We start from the raw sequence: 19,635 nt of genomic DNA, 5'->3' as shown, positions 1-19,635 counted from the left end.
ATCTGTGGAAGGGATGAGGATTCCTGCATGTTTCACATGCAATCAAAATAGGTCTGTGTCATGAACCACGCCCTGCCTGCTCCACTCTGCACTGTCGCCTGCCCAGCCACTGAAGACAGATGGAAGTTGGGGTGCCCTTGCCAGAGAGAAGCAACGTCTTGTTCCAGGAGGAAGATATGGAGACCACACAGCATGTTGGCAGTGGAACCTGGTCTAGAACTGTACCCCTTGGTCTAGAGCTGAGTGTAAAGCAAGAACTAAATGGCTGCCTTGGATTCTTCCAGGCCTAGACGGCCTCTGAGGGCTGCCTTCCCGAGAGATGGCCTGTTGTGGGGCTGGCTGGGAACCTCAGGGAGCTGCCAGGGAGCCCGTGCTGGGTGCTCTTGCATTTGGGTCTGACGGTGCTGAACCTGGTATGAAAGTGCTGGCAGAGGAGGGAGCCCAGGAGGACCACGGGTGTGGTCAGGGCGCTTGCCAGCCAGGAATCGGCAGAGTGCTGGGAGAAGCTGTGGCTGGCACTCTTGTCTGCAGGCTTCTCTCCTGTGGGGTCTTAAACTTTGTCTGCAAATATCTGATGAGGTCAAAATACCCTCTTTACCCCACCACTACATTGCCTAGCATGTCCAGTGGCTCTTGGCTAAAAATGTGCTGTGCCTGCCTACGCCATCTCCTTGGCAGGTAACATTGGTGGCTCCTTGAGCCTGTCCTCTTTCTAAGTAAACACAAACTGTGAAAGCCATTGGGAAGTTCTCCTCCTGTGGCTCTGTCCATGCTACGGTGGCCTTTCCGCCTAAGCAGGCCACTCATCTACTCATTATGTATCGTTTGGCAGATATTTGCCAAGCCCTCACAATGAACAAGATAAGCACAGAGCTTACACTCTAGCTTGGGAGGCAACAGGTAACTAAGGTGGGAGGAGAGAAAGATGCTTTCAGCCCTGAGCAACTGAGCACAAAGTGCTTCTTCCCAGAGGTGGGGAGAAGGGGGATGGAGAGGGCCTAGATGAGAGACTGGGTCTACGGTACCCTTCTTGTTGCTCCTGGACTGTCTTCTGTCCCTCAAGTGGATCCTATGAGAAAGCTGTCATTTGACACCCTCTTCCAAGTGTCACTCATTACACTTGTGTTAATCATACTTGTGAAAGCCAATAAAAGTCTGACCAGAGTTACTCACCTTCTAAATTGGGTGCTGAAAGGCACCCAACCCAAAGGCACCATGCAGAACCATCTCCTAATGCACAGATTTTCTTCACTATGAGATTCTTTTAGATTTTTAAAGTTCCCTTTGTCTTCCTTCCGGGATCAGGAGAGTTTTTTAAAAAGTTTCCAGGAAACTTTTTTAAAAAGCCTTTTAGAGTACCCTAGTTGCTGGAATGACCTTTACACACTTGTGATTCATGGACGGTGTTTGCCTGGGGAATGCAGGGTGAGCCCAGCTCAACTGTAAAATAAATACCGGGGCTCAGGCACCTGGAAACGAGTCCAGATCAGCATGTGTGCTGGGTGGTACAGCTGCTGTTGGAAGGACAAGGTTCCTGGAGTCCCCAGAGTGAGAGTTGGTGACTCTCTTCAGACCCTTCTGTAGAAAAGGTTCTCAGACTTTCTGGAACCTCACAGCCCGACTCAAGGAAGTTAGTCAATGAAATAAGAGCTGGGGGGCCCTTTCCTGTCCCTAAGAGTATTCCTGCTCTTGCTGATGCTGATGGGTGGCTGGCTCTGCCTCTCCTTGGAGTCTCCTCCCGTATTGGAGGTGTGTTCAATCTTGTGATAATAACCTGGGCTTCTGCCAGGAAGGGGTGTGGTCCTATAAGGCCACCCAGAAAGCACCTTTGTTTATATGGTCACTCCAGGGTTTACTTGTCAAGAGCCTATCACTCGTGACATTACTCCCTATTGGCCACAGGCCCCTCAAGGTGTCATTAGGCTAGGGCAGCAGAAAGGGGGAGAAGGACAGGAAGTGCTCACAACTACTGTCTTCCCCTTTGTCCCTCTTTTTCTCATCTTTCATGGGTAGGGTGTTCCCTGCCTTCAGACTGGCACTGGTCTGTGATTCAGGGTGACTCTCCAGAGAAAAACTCTCACTGCTCTGTGCAAGGATGTGAGCTGGTGAGCCACGCTCAGCCTGTGCCACTCCTGGCTCAGGAGGGAGTGGTGGGCCACAGATCAGGGGCTCCTCCACTTCCCTTGTTTTACTCAGAATATTTCCAATTGAACGAGAAAGTTTAAAAATTTAGTTTCCATATTGAGCCAACGTTTTTCTATAAAACTGGATTTTCAGTAATTTTTCAAGTAAAGGCATGGAACTGGTACAACGTGAAAATTTGATCTATATCCTGTCGTAGAGTCCCACATCAACCAGCTTAAACCAAGGAAACCATCATGTACAATGAATGCTAATAAACAAAAGTTTACAATGTTATTTTCTTGCATGATAAACATTTTTAAATAGGACCTTTTTTTAAAAAAAAATATCAGTATCTAGTTGCCAACTGCCCTTCCTTGGGAAGACTGTCTTTTGCTCTGAAAACATATTTCCTATGTTTTTTTTGTTTTTTTTTTTTTTTTAGAGAGAGAGAGAGAGAGAGAGAGAGAGAGAATTTTTTAATATTTATTTTTTAGTTTTCGGTGGACACAACATCTTTATTTTATTTTTATATGGTGCTGAGGATCAAACCCAGCACCCTGTGCATGCCAGGCGAGCACGCTACCACTTAAGCCACATCCCCAGCCCTTTCCTATGTATTTGATATGAAATTTCCTAATATTTATGAAATGCTGACAGTAATTTTTAAAATTTTTCTTTTTCTTTTTCTTTTTTCTTTTCTTTTTTTTTTTTTTTTTTTTTTTTTTTTTTGTGGTGCTGGAGATTGAGCCCATGGCCTTATGCATTCTAGGCAAGTGTTCTACTGTTAGGCTACACCTCCAGCCATAAAATATATTTATTTAGAAAAAACAATGCTGGCAATCTCAAATCAATTTTATGTACTATTAGATCTGCTCATGCCTTTTCTGTGGACTCAAAGGACACTGAAAATCTACAGTCTAGAGTGTTGGAATGGTTTTTTGTTTGTTGTACTGGGGATTGAACCAAGGGGTGGTTAACCACTGAGCCACATCCCCAGCCCTTTTTTATATTTTATTTAGAGACAGGGTCTCATTGAGTTGCTTAGGGCCTGGCTAAGTTGCTGAGGTTGGCTTTGAACTCGGATCCTCCTGCCTCAGCCTCCGCAGCCCTGGGATTACAGGTGTGCGCCACCATGCCTAGGCAGTGTTGGAGTGTTGATCCTATATGTGGACACGGCCTTTCCAGCCCAGAGTGGCATTCCAGGATGGCATGTTCAGGGTCCTGGGCCACCCCTCTCAGGCAGAGAGCCTTATTTCCCCTCTGTGAGGCCATTCTAAGAGGATGTTCATAAGCCCCTCTCCACCCCCAACAGCCAGTCCTTCCACATGGCAAGAGTTAGGCTGCTTTGCAAAGACCCAGTATTGAAACATGGCCCACTGAGGACATATGGGTAGGACATCTAGTGTTTGTACATGCCCATTAGAAAGCTGGTCTCTGATGTGCTGGAATCTATAATGCCATTGGTTAAACAAGATAACTACACAAATAGTCAAAAACAACCAGAAGCAAGATATTAAAAATACCAACTGAGGCAGTGTTTAAATACATGGAAAACATGATTTTTTTTTTTTTTAAGTTGGGAAATGAAAAGATCATCTCTGGCAAGGATGGTAGGGAAGAAGAACATACGGGAAAGAGAATATTCCAGAGTCCCACTGTTGGCCTGACCCCCTCAGTCACTATGGTACAGCCCCATGGTTAGGTTTCCTCCTCTGTCATGGGAATAATATTGTGCCTACTCCATGCAGTTGTTAGGGAAATTAAAGGAACAGAGTATAGTAAGCATTCATGAAATGTTAACTTCTGTCCTCATCCTAGACAGGGTGATGCTTGGAAAGGAAAATGAAGAGCATGTTTTCAAAATGGCAAGTCTTCTCATCTGGCTAGAAGGGGAGACAGGGGTTAATCTCAGGATGCACCAGAAGAGAAGTTTGGAAATATAAGGGAAAGATTTCAAATACAGGGAAGTCACATAAGCCAATTTGCAGAGGACATCCTTGTGTTTACTTTAGGAATGTTGAGTTGGAGGTGACAACAGGGCTTTCAGGTCAGATTCTGCTGTGGGAAATCAAACATTTTCTTCAGGGGCAAGAAGTAAGGCAAAAGGGGTTTTCGAGAGTCTTCGAGTTGATGCTTCTGGCAGGTTGGGGTTACTCAGACGTGTCTGTCAGTGAATCAATGAATGTGGTGAGATCGTTGTGCAAGGGAAGAATTGGGGAAAAGAGGAATGGGCCATTATGGTACTTCACTGAGACCACCACCCCCTGAAAGGAAGGCTGATATGGAAACCCTGCAAACCTTCCTCTGTGATCTCCCTCCTCAAGCTTTCTGTTTTCCTCTGTCCCCCATGCCACTCTCCCATGCTTCACCATGCCAGGCTCCCCAGCCTCACCATGTGGCTTCTGTGTCTCTCCACTAAGCAGGCCTCTGGGTCCAGGTCACTGCCTAGACCACACGTGTGTCTACAACATCATGCCAACAGCAGTAGCCCTTAGAAAAAGCTGCAGGCATCCGTCAGCTGATAGTCTGGTGACCAAAAGGGCCAATGTTTGCTCAGTTCCCAGAGTCAGAAGTATGATGTTGCATTAAAGGGAGGTACAGCCCTGCTGGGTTCTTCGAGGTCCCATCTCACCTGCTTGGAAGGGGAACATGGACCAAACAGCATGCTTAGAGTCCCAGTTATGTCCCAGGAGGAAAACAATGGTGGGGAAAGCAGATGGCAAAGTGTGGGAATATTGGCTGTCTTCAAGTATTTATAGGCCCATCAGGGGAAAGAAAAGGGACCTGTGCAGCCAGAGAGTGGAAGACCCAAGGAGTGATTCCAGGAAACCTGGAGGTGAGCAGCTAAGCACAAGAGACTGTGCCAAGGACTAGTAACACACATCAGAAGAGTCCTTTGCACCCAATGCTAAGAGGAGGCCAGACAGATGCCCTCTTTTCTGCTTTCAGAGGTTGTCAGGTGGATGGGCCCAAGTCAGACCAGGATCTGCTGCTCTGGATATTCCAAAGAGTGTTGCAGACAAAAACCTTGAATGATATTATACATGATAACCCCTTCCCAGGGAAGACTTGTTGAGAGGGGAAGATGGGGTTGCACCAAGTGAGGTTGGAGTTCAGAGAACAGGGAGATTGCTCTAAGAAAGGACTTAAGGTAACCAAGAGAAAATGTCCAGGAGGGAGGAGGATCATAGCACTGGGGCTAGGTGCATTCTGGAGTATTCTAAGAGTAAAACAACTGGAAGGAAAAAGATAATTGACTACTGATGGGGAGTGGGAAGGCACCTTTGTGGGCTATTTCAGGAGTTTCTATGTATGCTGTGCTGTAAAATTCACTCTTCCAGGTCCTCAAAAGAGCATGAAATGCTTTTTAAAATATATTCCAATATTAGTTTTTTTATATATTTACTTTTTAATTGTAGGTGGACACAATATCTTTATTTCATTTTATGTGGTGCTGAGGATCAAACCCAGTGTCTCACGTGTGCTAGGCGAGCACTCTACCGCTGAGCCACCCAACCCTTCCAGTATTAGTTTTTTGACACAGACTGAATATATGGAGATTTACAGACTAAAGCAGGGCACTTTCATTTGCACCGTTCATGGGTTTTCCCAGAAAACACCAGTGTGGCCACTGTCACCATTAGGTTCTCCTGGCTTCCTCTGGAAAAGAGTCGTAAGAATCAAGACAAGAGAGACCCCAAATGGCTACTCAGACCTCCTCAGCCTCTTGCCAATACCCCGCTTCCAAGAGCCTCCAGCACCATGGATTCCTTTAGTCCCAGGATCTGGAGGAAGGTCCTGTGGGCTATGCCCTCCTGTCCTTCCTACAGGGAAGCAGGAGGTTCACTTACCTGGCGGTCTGCTCTCTCTGGCCTCGCCCCACATGATGTCAGAGCTAGCGAGAGCTGTGTGATTTTCCCAGCACATTCCATTTCCTTCTGACTTTACCGCTTTGCTTTTTCTGTTTAACCTTGAGCCCACTGGGCACTCCTCTGCCAATTCTGCCCCACGTGTGGCAGGTGACAGACCATGGGGTTGCTGGATGAACAGCCTCCCTGGATCCCTGCCACCTTTCTTTCTTGTGTACACATGGACCTGGAAGTCCTAGCCCATGACCCATGGGATCTACTGAATGTCCAGGGAGGAAGAGAAGCAGGGAGGGAGGGAGGGCTGGCAGTCATTGGGCGTGGCACCGTGAGCCCCACCAGGTGCCCTCTGTGCCACCCTGTGACTCACTCTGCCTGACACCTGCCTGGGGCTTGGAGGAAGACTGGCAGGATCCCCTTTCCCAGAACATTCCTACTGACCACTCTCACTTCCCCACAGTCTCGGCCAGCTTGCCTTCTGTCTTCTGTTTCTTTTACTTTCGCAGAAATCTTTTCAAAGGAGAAGGAAAGTACAAAGAATAATGACTCCCACATCAGCGTCTGTTTTCCAAAGTACTCAGTGTCCTTGATTTCCACCCACCCAGCCTCACCCATGGGACTTCCATTCCTGGCTGCCTCATTGCAGGGCAGCCCAGGGCTCTGTCCTCTCCCTGAGTCCACTGTAAGTAATCCTCTCATGCCTTCTCTTTCCAGGGTTCCTTGGAGAATGTGACTCTGGCCTCTGTGGAAACTCAGAAGACAGACCCTGCTATCGAACCAAGATTCAAAGAGGTGGATTGGGACAAGGTAGCTGGCACAGGATGGCAAGGGGTGATGTTCCGGGAGTACTGGGGCCACGAGGGAATATGTGAAGCCAGAGGCTCTGGTATTCGTGATGTGTTCCCAGGGAAGATGAGGAAGGGACACAGCTCACAAGCGTGACTAGGGGTAGCAAACCCAGGTGCAGTTTGTGGGGGTGCCTCTCTGATGGAAAACTGGGATGAACAGCACATAAGGTCTCTGTATGGAACCAGCCCCCAAACACCACTGGGGACAGTGACAAGGTCAGCAGACCCAGGCATGCCCAATTTTACCCATGCACACAGCAGAGCTACCCCAGGCACCTACAACCCCTCAGAAGAGTCACTGGTGGATACAGGTCTCAAAGCCTGTGGAAGCTGAGTAGGAAATGGGACTGGAGCCAACCTCAATGTCTAGAAGAAGCCAAGGGTGTCCAGGAGTCTTACGATAAACTCCTCTTGGAGTGTAGAGGCCAAGCAGACCCCATGTGTTGTGAGGTGAGCCCTGGAAGAGCTGGGAGGTCCCAAGCGGACATGGAGGCGCTCAGTAGCGAGCTGGGAAAAGTCATGTTGCCTGGTGGCTCAGGAGGAAACTGGGCTTGGATGTCATTTCTCTCCATCTTGGGTCATAGGACTGTCCCAAAATCATGTTACCATTTCCTCTTGGAATAAACACTAGTATGCATGTTTATTTGGACAGGCAGTTCTAGATGCATGTCCAAAACTGCTGGACTTGTGTGTCCCACTCTGGCAGGGAGCCCCCACCCTGCTGGTATCGGTGTGGTACCTCCCCAGCGCCCTCCAAGGAAAGTCGGGAAATCTGCCCAGAGTGGCAGGGAGAAGAAACTCTGCTACTATTTATGACCAGCCAGGGAGCCGGGTGGGGGGAATCCCTTGGGCCCAGACCTTGAGGAGCTATAGTGAGGCTAAGAAGGCAGTGGCTTTGTCTCTGCCCAGCGTGCCCAGGCCTAAGGTGGCTCTGCACCTGGCTCTTGGGGCAGAGAGATTTGCCAGAGTTAACCTTCTGCCTCAAATTCAAGGTGAGCCCTCTAGATGCTGCCTAGCCTCCCTGGGCCCAGAAGCTGGGGAACCAAGTGGGCGGTGATGGAAAGAGTGAGGGCAAACTCGGGCTGGCGTGCTGCGCCCAGGGTAGAACGCCCGCAAAAAGGAGAGAGAAGCAGGAAGAAAGGCTGAGAGCAGGAAGAAACCCCGCCCTGCTTCAAGGTGGGGTTCGGTCTCACCTTCAGGCTCTGTAAGGAACTTTACTGGAACGATTTCTAAATCATTCCTTCTACTGCCCCACTGGGCGGGACCCAATCTTCTCTATATGAGATAAGAAACCAGACGGCAGCTCCTCACTCTGCACATCTCTCTCCGTTTTCAGGAGCCCAGCTGGCCTGAGGCTGAACCTGTTCCAGTGGCCAGAGCTGCCTGCTGCTCTTGGCTTCTGGGCACACCTCTCTCCTTTGTCCTTGTGTCTCCTGTGTCCTTTTCAGAGCCTTTCCTTGGGAGCCCTCCCCACCCTTCTCACTCTGATGGAACAAGTGGGATTTGAAGGGTTTGGGGAAGTTCCCTGCACAGATTACACACACACACACACACACACACACACACACACACACATCATAATTAGCACCAAATTAATGCTTCTTTTATTAAGTTCTTACCTCCAAGCCAGTCTTTTAAATGTATTATCTTTTATCTGATTTGCTTCTGCTAACAACATGAGGAGATAAGGATTATAATTATCCTGATGTAACTAATGAGGTGGAGCTTAAGTCTCCTGCCAAAGTCACTTGGCTGCAGGTCAGCAGCCCAGCTGGCTGGCAGCACTGGCTGAGCCCTCTCCTCCCTGCTCCCCCCATGTGTCCTGCAGTCTTTTTACCCTGACAGCTGGGCCTGTGACTGGGACAGGGGGTGGCAGACAGGGGGAGGCATTTCCAAAACCCCAGCACATCCTCTTCCTCATCCAGCCTTTGGCTGAGCCAGATTCCCGCAGAACCTGCTTCCTGCCACCCAAGAGAAGCTGTCAGTGGGTGTGGGCCACACTTTTCCCTCAAGGGACAGAATCATCCAGACAGGTGTGTCACCAAACCCAATGCAGTGGTCCTTGTCCCTGCCCATTGCCCAATACTACACACACAATCCTTGACAACAGGAGCTCCTCCAAGTGACCCAGAGACTGGCAAAGGTGTTGATGTTGATCCTGTGAATTCCACCCTTTTGGGCTTCTCAGATAAGTGACTGAGAACTCAGGAATATAACTCCTGGATCAGAACAAGGGCTTTCGTGGCAAACCTGCCTCTGGGGAAGGACAAAACTCAAAGCTGTGGGTAACAGCTTGGATCACCTCTGGGCGCTCTGCCACCTCCCAGCCACCGTGTCCTCTGGTGAAAGGAGGGTCACTAGGAGGCTGCCTCTGTGGATATGAGCTTGTCGCAGTTAGACTGTGCAGGACAGGCCTGCAGCAACCCCACAAGACCATCAAGAATCTCACCTCCCTGCCCCTGCTGACTGCTGCACCAGACACCATAGCCTCTGGACTGAGGAGGCCACAGCTACAGGGGCCTGATTCAGCTGACCAGAGGCCTCCCAGAGTGCGTTCTGAGCTGGACACCCAGGTTCCAGGCCCTGCCCCACCACCAAGAGCTGAACATCTGACCCTCACCTTCCCATCTATACAATCAGATGGTCCCAGTCTCCATTTCAAAAATTTAGGCTCAAAGGATAATGGACATGAGGCCCCGGCTCAGTAGGGCCATGAAAAGTGTGCAGAAAATGTAGCCAGGATTCTTGGGGAGTTTCTTGTCCTTCCTCCCCTCCCCTCAGCCTGCTGCCTGGAAGTCCATCCTCCGCCTGTCTGGCTCAGAAAGCTGCCCTGGAGCCATGTGCTCTGGGGTTTGGGTGGACATTCCTTTAAACAATTGCCTCAGCTCATGGCCGTGGAGGTGGTGGTGAGAGGAGCTGCTGGCCCTGAGCAGCTGCCCCCTTGGCCCCCATTTCTCTTCTGGGGAGAAGCAGATTTTCAGCACTGGCTCCTTGGCTGCCTCTGAGAAGTGTTGCCTAGGAAGAGAGGGATCTGGGGAGTGGGAGGGAGAGCAGAGGTGACTCCCTCCCCACCCTGGCAGCAGGCCCCCTGCCCACACTCTGCTCCAGGCCACAGAGCAGGCCACCCTTTCCCCTGCTGCAGGCCACATTCCTGGCATAGTCTAGACAGGCCCTCCTCTTCCTGTTGGAGTAGGGGCACAGCTGGGAGGGGGAGGGCCCTGTAGTGCACAAGGTGTTTGGGCCAAGTACATCTGCTTCCTGGGGCCCAGCCTGGTGCTCAGGTCTGTGAATCACCACAGGACCCCTCTAACGGCAGCAAACTGCCCACTCTGGAGTAGTTTCTGGGCATATCCTCATCCTCATCCACACAGTCCTGCTGGGGGAACCTGAGTGCTGGACTTGACCTCTCTGAGTGTCAAGTTCCACAGCTGTAGGAGGATTTGGTGTTTTATTGTGAGTGAGGCGCTGGAAGCCCCCAGGTGAATGGAAACTAGAAGCCTGATCCATGGCATAGTCTCCCCTTCTTTCTCCCAAACAAGAAGAGATTCTTGATGGTCTTGTGGGGTTGCTGCAGGCCTGTCCTGCACAGTCTAACTGCGACAAGCTCATATCCACAGAGGCAGCCTCCTAGTGACCCTCCTTTCACCAGAGGACACGGTGGCTGGGAGGTGGCAGAGCGCCCAGAGGTGATCCAAGTTGTTACCTACAGCTTTGAGTTTTCTCCTACAGAAACCACAGACCTTTGCCATATCTTCCCAGTATCTCCCAAGCCTTAAGCAATTTCAAGGTCAGAGGGACCAGGACAAAGTGCCAGCTGGGAGGGAGAGAGGGCAAGGGGCCAAGAGGTCCCCAGCCCAGTAGAGTAGAAGTGAAATTTATCTTGAGTCACTTTCTGAACCTCATTGAATATTGCCAGAGAGCAGGCAGCTTCTGCCATTCTCCAGTCTCAAAACCAGTCCAGCCAGCTGCCATGTTGGAAATGACCAACATGTGACAGGCATTGAACCCATTAGCACCCAGCTGAGACTATTTCCCTCAGTGTTCAGGACTAGGACTGGAAGACTGAGAAAGGACACCCTGTCAGTGCACGCACAAGTTAAACCAAGGTTTAGCACCCAGGTGACGTCCCCAGCTCTTGCAAAGTTGTGTGGAGGGTGCTACAAGCTAGAGTAAAAGGGTAAGGTAGTTCCCAGTGCAGGACTAATGAACCCCATCTCGAGAGTCACTGAACCTCTTGGACTTCAGTATTCTCATCCCCAAAACAGGAAGCAGGTCAGCTACTTGGGAGGCTGAAGCAGGAGGATCACAAGTTCAAGGCCAGCCTAGGCAAATTAGTGAGATCCTGTCTCAAAAAAATAGAAAGGGCTGGGGATGTATCTCCATGTTATAATGCCACTGGGTTCAATCCCTAGTAGTAGTAGTAGTAGTAATAGTAGTAGTAGTAGTAGTAGTAGTAGTAGTAGTAACAACACCAACAATAAATTAAGTAAAATGAGGAGGAGGCCAATGGGCCTGGATTTCTGTACCCATATGGATGGAAGAGTGGGGCTGAGACCCTTGCAATAGGATTTTAGGTGTTGGCCTTTGATGACCAAGGGAGTTTTCTGCAGAGGAAGAGGGAGCATCCTCCAGAGTTCTTATTCAGACACAAGAGTGAAGTGACTCTCCCTGAGCATTGAGGATGTCTATCTCAGAGACATGTAATATGAGCTGGAGGTGTGCCACAGGCAGCCTAGAGGGACTGACTAACAGCAAGCCGGCCATGTGGACAGATAGCCAAGGGCCTGCTGGACTATCCAGGGAGTAACTGAAATCATGTCCGAAGGTCAAATGGGTAACAGGACATCAAATGACAAACCCATGTGCTGATGGGTGGGATGACTCTGTTCCTGCTAACCCAGTAAACACCTCTTTAGCAATCTAGTTCCCACCTCCATACCTGCTCTATTCCTATTTCCATCACAGGAGGGTACGAGATTTAGGCTGGAGTCCCTACTTGATCAGATCACTGAGACATTTCTTCCAGGGTCTCAGCAGAATTATTCTTCTGAACCCTATACTGCTTTCCACTTGCTTTACAAAGTAAGGGGGAGCCAGCTGCAGTGGCACCCACCTATAACCATAGAGACTCAAGAGAATGACATGGGAGGATCACACGTTTGAGTCCAGCCTGCACTCAGCAAAACCCTGACTCAAAATAAAAAGGGATGGGGATGTAGCTCAGTGGTAGAGCACCCCTGAGTTCAATAGGTCAAATGGGTCAATCAATCAAAATCCACCCAAACCACTGCTAGGCAGAGAGAGATTCCTGCCTAGTCACATTTCTATGCTATAGCTAGAAATGTTTGTTGTTAAAGATAGCCAAGTCCAAATTAAGTGTACAAATGAAACACAGGTATGGGGGGTGTCCTGTGTGACATGCAAAAGTGGGACAGATAAAAACCAGGGGTTTCACTTGGGACAAATGGTGATAAGTTAAGGATGCCTCTCATCTTACAGCAACTCTGGGGGAGACACAAAATGACACAGCTCAAAACTAATAGAGAAGATAGTACAGAATATTTTATTTAAAATAATTAAGGCAAACAAGAAGAACAGAAGCTCTCTAATCTCAGTGACTTGGGAAGCTAGGGCAAGACAATCACATGTTTGAGGCCAGCCTCAGCAACTTAGTGAGACCCTGGGGATGTAGCTCAGTGGTAGATGGGCTGTAGGTTCAATCCCCAGTACTGCCAAAAAAAAAAAAAAAGAAAAAGAAGAAAGAGAAGAATAAGATGAAAGCCAGAAGAAACAGGAAACAGCCAGAAAGTAATATTTTAATACTAATCTGACACTCCAATATTAAATGTAGATTGGACTGGGGTCTGGGGGTGTGGCTCACCCAACCGTATGCTGCCCACAAAAGATACACTAAGACATACACAGGTTAAAGGGAAGAGTGTTAAAGGTAGATTCTGCAAATGCCAAGCTTCAGGGAGCAGCAAGGTTCTATTAATATCAAAGGGGGCCTCAGGACAAGAGCTATTATAGGAACCAAGATGACTATTTCCCAATGGTAAAGGCACCAACTCACCAAGAAAATATAACTGGGCAACCTCCACAGGTACCAGTCTCGGTTTCCCCATCTGCAAAGTGGTAATAATTTTAGTGGCTGCCTAGTTGGTGTGTGTCAAGAAGCAAATGACTTAATCCACATCTAGTATTTCAAGCCATGCTTGGCCACATTGCAACGGTTCTGTCGCTCTCAGGGTATTGCCCTTGGGACAGAGTTTTAAGCTCTCACCATGACCCTGGCCCAGATTATTTGGAGGTGAGGCTCCATAGGTGGCTCAAGATAAGATGCAAACACAGGCCACTAGCTGGTTCCTCCAGTTCTTTTTCCTGGCACTGGAGCAAGGTATGCAGGGATGCATGTTTAGAGAGCTAGGGTGGAGGAGTGGAAGGAAGGGGACAGCATGCAGCCAATGGATCTATCTGCTGCTAGACCCAAGGGATGAGGTTAAGGAGACTGGGTTAGGGAAGGAGCCCAACTAGGTGAGGTTTGAATGGCTGCCTCTTTAGCTGGTGCTGGGGTGAGATGGCTTGGGTGACCTGGTTATCTCCCAGCCACAAGAAGGCAGCCAGCACCTGGGACCTGGCAGGAGCCACAGCCTACTTTGGGCCTCTTCCCCGGACACAGGCACAGGGATAATGTCCATTGGCATTACCTGCCTGCTCCTAAGCTGTGATGGCAACACTAGCTGTGACTTCAGAGGAGCTGGGAGCGCAGGAAGGCTGTTCCCTCGGAGGCCTGCTGGGGCTGAGCCAGCTTTGGCCAGGAGGCCTGAGAAGGCTGGCTTTGGGATTGGGGTTGGCTCTCATTCCCAGGCTTGCAAGGTCTTCCTCCCTCCAGCTGTCACTCCTGTCCTCTCCTTCTTCACCTGTCACTTTTGTCCTTCCACCTGCTGTGGCTACAAACCTCCTTTGTATTGGAGATTGATTGAGCACCCACCATGTGCTGTACCTCACCCTTATTCTGACTGTAGGTGGTGGGACAGTGCCCACAAGATTCACAGATGAGAAAACAGAGGGACTCTGAGAGGTAAAGACACTTGTCCAGGATCTCACAAAACTGATACATGGCAGAGCCAGGCTTTGAAGGTCATCCCCTGACCTTCATTATTTCTTCATCCCATATTCATGTTCTTTACTGTTTTGGGCTCCAGATTAATCCTCTTCAATGCAATGAGTCATCCTAAATCTTCAAGGATTTCCCAAAGGCGTGGATTCCAGGTTTTTTTAATTAAATTTTACTTTTAGTTGTTGATAGAACTTTATTTTTATTTATTTACAGGTGGGTGCTGAGAATCAAACCCAGTGCCTCACACATGCTACCACTGAGCCACCACCCAAGCCCCCTGACTCCAGTTTTTAAAATTTGCCTCCCTATGAGTAAAACCTTGTGAGCATGTTCTCCATTACATGCTTATTATAATCATCTATAAATTATTTGCCTATGCCAATGTATCCATTCTGTGCATTAGAACACATTCACATGTGGGTTGAAGGTGGGATGAATATCTCTCTAATATTTTCCCCCTGCCTCTGGGATTGAGCCAGTGAATACTGCTGGGGTATGCATGCATCATGCGTAATGAACACTTAATACAAGTGCCATTATTACTTCCATTTTATAGCTGGGAACACCAAGGCTCAGAGGAGTCAAAATAAATTATTTGGAGAAATTATTCTCAATTATTCTCTAAATAATTTCTGATTAAGTACTAAGCTTTATGAAGCAAAGATGGTGTCTTACATTCCTGTTGATTCTTTCCAACACTTAGTACATACACATATGTGCTCGCTTGCGTGCTCTCTCTCTCCTTCTCTCTCTCTCTATCTCTAACACACACACACACACACACACACACACACACACCCCAAATGTTAAGCAAATTGTTAAATGAATGATTATTTGAAAGGGTGAATGAAGAAATTACCCAGGCCAACACAAAGAAGAAAGCCCATGTTGGAGGGGAAAGGCCCTATTTTGTTCTTGATATAGAATATACTGACTCCTATGTTGCAGGAGTTCAGAGCAAAACTACAGGTTTCCACTGTGGCTGAATCCAGGTGCTCAGGAATTCTGCTTCCAGCTGTGGCCTGGCCATCCTCTGTGTAAACTGAGTCCTTAGGCAGACTCTGCTAGCAACCTCATCAGGAAGCTCACTGAACCAGCTTAACCAGCTTAGGTCATGGGATTGTTCTGGATCCCACTGCTATAGCCAGGAGTTGTGGTGTGCGATCAGTTCTGGATCCTGAATCAGGAGGGTGGGTAGTCCTAACAGACTGCATGAGCCGAGAAGTGTGAGGAATGGGTTGCTATAACCAGAAGAAGGGGGAATACATGGGGGAGTGGGAAAGCATGAATATACAGGGTCCACCTTGTCTCTTTCAGGACCTGGTAGACTGGCAGAAGCCTCTCCTGTGGCAGGTGGGCCACTTGGGAGAAAAGTATGATGAGTGGGTCCACCAGCCTGTGACCAGGCCCATTCGCCTCTTTCACTCAGACCTTGTCGAGGCCCTCTCCAAGACTGCCTGGTGAGCCTTGCAAGAAATCTGTGGTTGGCTGTCCTTCTCTCCTGATAGTGCCAGTCAGTTACAGAAGAATAGGCAATCAGGTTCCTCCCTGGAATATAGGGAGGTACTCTAAGCTCTTGGGGAGGGTGGGACATGCCATAGACATAATCTATTCCTGTGCATGATTTTGTCCACTCAGTGTAACCAGAAACCACTTTGAATGCCACCCCTAGTCCATTCACATTCCTCTTCTGGGTTAGCAGTTCCTATTGCCCATAGGAAAATTTTTACCTGCAATTAGCTCTTCTGCCACAAGAGGTCAGTGTCTATCCAGCTGCACAAAGTCAGCAACAATGGGATGAGGTTCTTTTCTCCCAATGACACATCTCAGACAGGGGTAGATGGACTCACAACCTGTTTTATCCCCCATAACTCCCACTAGTGTCCTTTAACTCCAGGTCTCCGATACTTTATACATGTGCTTTCTACATATGCTACATCACATTGTCCCCTCCCCAGTTGAACGAGGGAAACTGAACCTGTTGGAACCCCCATGCATGTATCTCTCTCACCCCAATGGCTCTCCTGCAGGTATTGTGTGCCCATCATCTGGGTGCCCCTGATGCTGTACCTCAGCTGGTCCTACTACCGAACTCTTGCCCAAGGCAACGTCCGCCTCTTCACATCGTTCACAACAGGTAATACCAGGTTCCTTTCAGACTTGTTCCCATGGGTCCTGGAGGCAGGAGATCTGTGTGTTCCTTCTCTTATGCCTATATTTCTAAGAACATAAGACCCCAAACCACATACCAAGATTCTAAGTGAGGCCTAAGTATAGAAAACTTTGAAACATTTTGGCAGACTTCCATCCAACCCCAAAATGGATACAAAACTCAGCAACACATCAGCAGAAACTAAACAAAGTCATTTCCCCAGATGGCATAGCAATAAACAGGTTGGGACAAGGGTGGCAGGGGTGTTCTCAATGAGTCTAATACCAGGAAATATAAAACCTGAGGTTCTTTGACAAGAAACTAAACAAGGGAGCTGGGATTGTAGCTCAGTGGTAGAGCACTTGCCTAGCATGTGTGAGGCACCGCATTCAATTCTCAGCACCTCACATAAATAAATAAAATAAAAGTCCATTGAAAAGTAAATATATGTGTATATTTATAAATATGTATTTATAAATATATGTATATTGTACAAATATATATTTTAAATATATAAATACATGTAAATATAAATATATATAAATGTATTTGGCATATTTATATATTAAAATAAATATATTTAAAATATACATGTTTATATAAAGAAATTAAACAAAGCCAGTCACAGTGAGGCACACCAGTAATTCCAGAAACTTGAGAGGCTGAGGCAGAAGGACTGCAAGGTTGAGGCCAGTCTGGACAACTTAGCAAGACTCTATCTCAAAATAAAAAATAAAAAGGGCTGGGGATGTAGGAACGTGGTGGAGCACTTGCATAATGTGCACAAGGCCCTGGGTTCTATCCCCCGCACAGCAAAAGGAAAAAGAAGAAGAAATAATAAAATGAAATCATTTTACCAGGTGGCACAGCTGAGAGCTAGACTCAGACTGGTCTGCAATCAGAGCACAGATCAGCAGAGAACCTGGGGGAGACAGATCTGGGAGGGTCCTAGCACATGTCCAAGGCAAAGGACTGGGCAGCAGATCCCTAGCCTGGGAGTAACACCACGCCCTCTGCTGAGCACTCAGCCGGGTGCTTTCCGGGGACTGGCTCATGGAGCCCCCTTAGCCCAGCAGCCCTATGGGAAGGCACTGTTATCATCCCTTCTTGAGTCTGAGGAAATGCAGTCATTGCTCAGTGTGTCTGTGCTTCAAACATCATGCCGTACACAGTAAGCACACAATTTTATCTGCCAATTTCAAAAAATTACAAGTAAGATTGAGGAAATAAAGCCTCTCAGATGTCAACCAAGGGATCCAGGTTCCTGTCACCCAGGATGTAGAGACAAGGTGTCCAACAGCTTCTAATCAGGGGACAGAGGACAGAGAAAGGGGTTGACATGGGCCCTGTAGGACCAGGTGTCTCAGGGTGGCCATTCTGCCAACCTGCCCCACAAACTCACTGCATAGCCTTCTGGTATCCTGAGCTTCACCTGCTCAGGTGGTCTGTCTGGCACCTCCGGGAGGTATCAGGAGTACCATGCCTCTCGGGGGGGCTTCCTCTGCTGATGACAGTCACATTCCTGATTCTGAGCCCTGCTCAGTCTATCAGGTGCAGGTGCTGACTCCTTCCCCCATATCCCAAGGCTTTGCTCCTGCTCACCTCCCCCAGGGGCAGCAAGTCAAGGGCTTAAAGGTTTAAAGAGGGGTCATGACCACAGCGATGGGAGCCTCCGTTTATCCGCCTCACCCAGGATGAGACGTGGATGAGCAAGTTGGAGGCAGCCCCCCTCGAAGCCAGTCACTAGGGGTTACCGTGTGTGCCCTGCGAGCCAAAGTCAGCCTTTTCTGCCCACACTGAATAGCTCAGGCACAGCACAGGGCCTGTTGCTCAGAAGGCCCCTGGCTGAATCGCCCACTGTCCACCCAGAGCTCCCCTAACAATCACTGACAGTGGCAGGGCCGCCAGGGCTGGCTGCCGGAGGGGGAAGGGGACACTGAAGCTTTGGCCCAGATCCCTCTGCCGGATTCCTCCCAAGATGCCACTCAGTACCAGCTCCAGCCGGCTGGGCAGACAGGGTGATGCTGGGGTGAGGGGGCGGGCGGAGGCTTGACCTATAGGAGGGGACTGTTCTGCATGGCAGGGAGGGCAATTTGAGGACTCCTCAGCAGCACAGTCCTCTGCAAGCAGCTAAGATGTGCCTGTGTGGTCCAGTGTGGAGGGCCAGTAAGCCTGTGACCACGAGGCCAGCAAGGTGGCATGATCCCCCAGCTCGTCATGCAAGACACAAGACATGGAGCACATAAGAGCCCACAAAGCCAGGCAAGGGGATACTCAGAGGAGTCCCAGTGCCACAGCTGGACAAAGGGATGACCTAGAATCAGTTCAGAAGAGTCAGCGTGCCAGTAAGCAGTGCAAGCTGAAGGGAGACACTAGTTCAAGGCTGAATTCCTAAATGTATATATGCAGATACTTTGAAAAGCCAGCTATATTCTGCAAATTCAGAATGACCCCCAGGGCACATTAGGACTGTCAGGATTCCTGAGACTAAAGTAAGGCCCAGCCAGAACTATTGCTGAAGAGCATCCCGCATGAGAATGCTGGCCTCCAATGGGATTGTGCCGTGGGAGCCCTGCCAAAGGTCAAGGCCAAAGACTTGGGACTATTCCTGTGTGTCTAGTCCTATGTGTCCAGAACTATGTGACAAGGAAGGGTACCTTCAAGGTCAAGGGAGAGCCAGAGAGGAAACTCCTTTTCCCTCAACAAGAGACCCTGTAGAACTCTGCTGAGAGAATCAAAAGAGAAAGGGTAAAAGTAGGACTCTCAAAATTATTAATATACAATGAGGTATTATTTGTTTTTTGTTTTCTTTTGTTTGCAGTATTGAGGATTGATCCAGGGACACTTTATCACTGAGTTACATCCCCAGACCTTTTTAAGATTTTTAAATTTTAAGACAGGGTCTCACTAAGTTGCCCAGACTGGCCTCAACCTTGCAATCCTTCTGCCTCAGCCCCCTGAGTCACTGGGATAACAAGCTTGTACCACTGCTCATGGCTATATATTGTTCTTCTTATATAACTGAACACATATGCTTATCATATAATCAGGTATTATATTACCTCCACCCTAAAAACAGCCCTTCAAGGTGGATAGGTATTTAACTGTAGGTGAGGCAGATCCGGATTTGAATGCAGGTCTGCAAATCCAGAGTCCATGTTGTCTGCGCTTCACCAGAGTGCTCTGAAGGACCCCAGAGGAGTCAGGACTTCCCTGGAAGCTGGGCCTCTTGCCAACCAGAGCTGACCAGCCAAGGCCAAATGGCTACCTGCAGTCAAAGTCAGTGAAGCTGTTAGGCAAGCCCCTTGGACCAAAGGTGGGCATGGCAGGCCCCACTGACGAGAGGTGTTAGACCAGCTTGAAACCTGACGAGAGAGATGCAGCCTTTGGGGTTGAATCTTGGCTGCATCACATGTCAGTTCCATGGAGATTCATTCAGACATCAGAGTGGGGCTTGGCCTGAGTCTGGCCAAAAACCTCCTGCCTTTCCAGCCTTTCCTCCTTCCTCAGCAGCCACCATGGTCA

General features: G+C 48.8%; 1 protein-coding gene across 1 annotated transcript in view; it reads left to right on the top strand.

The window, feature by feature from the left end:
• Nucleotides 1–19,635, top strand: part of Fa2h (fatty acid 2-hydroxylase) — a 50,808-nt gene that overhangs the window by 23,211 nt on the left and 7,962 nt on the right. The window contains exons 2-4 of the mRNA XM_076838690.1: nucleotides 6,705–6,797; nucleotides 15,276–15,418; nucleotides 15,989–16,095. Of these exons, the coding sequence (XP_076694805.1) occupies nucleotides 6,705–6,797; nucleotides 15,276–15,418; nucleotides 15,989–16,095 (343 nt within the window). The remainder of the gene's footprint in view (nucleotides 1–6,704; nucleotides 6,798–15,275; nucleotides 15,419–15,988; nucleotides 16,096–19,635) is intronic.

The sequence above is a fragment of the Callospermophilus lateralis genome, chromosome 18, assembly GCF_048772815.1.
Source record: "Callospermophilus lateralis isolate mCalLat2 chromosome 18, mCalLat2.hap1, whole genome shotgun sequence".
Lineage (NCBI taxonomy): Eukaryota > Metazoa > Chordata > Mammalia > Rodentia > Sciuridae > Callospermophilus > Callospermophilus lateralis.
This window is presented reverse-complemented; position numbering and strand designations above follow the sequence as displayed.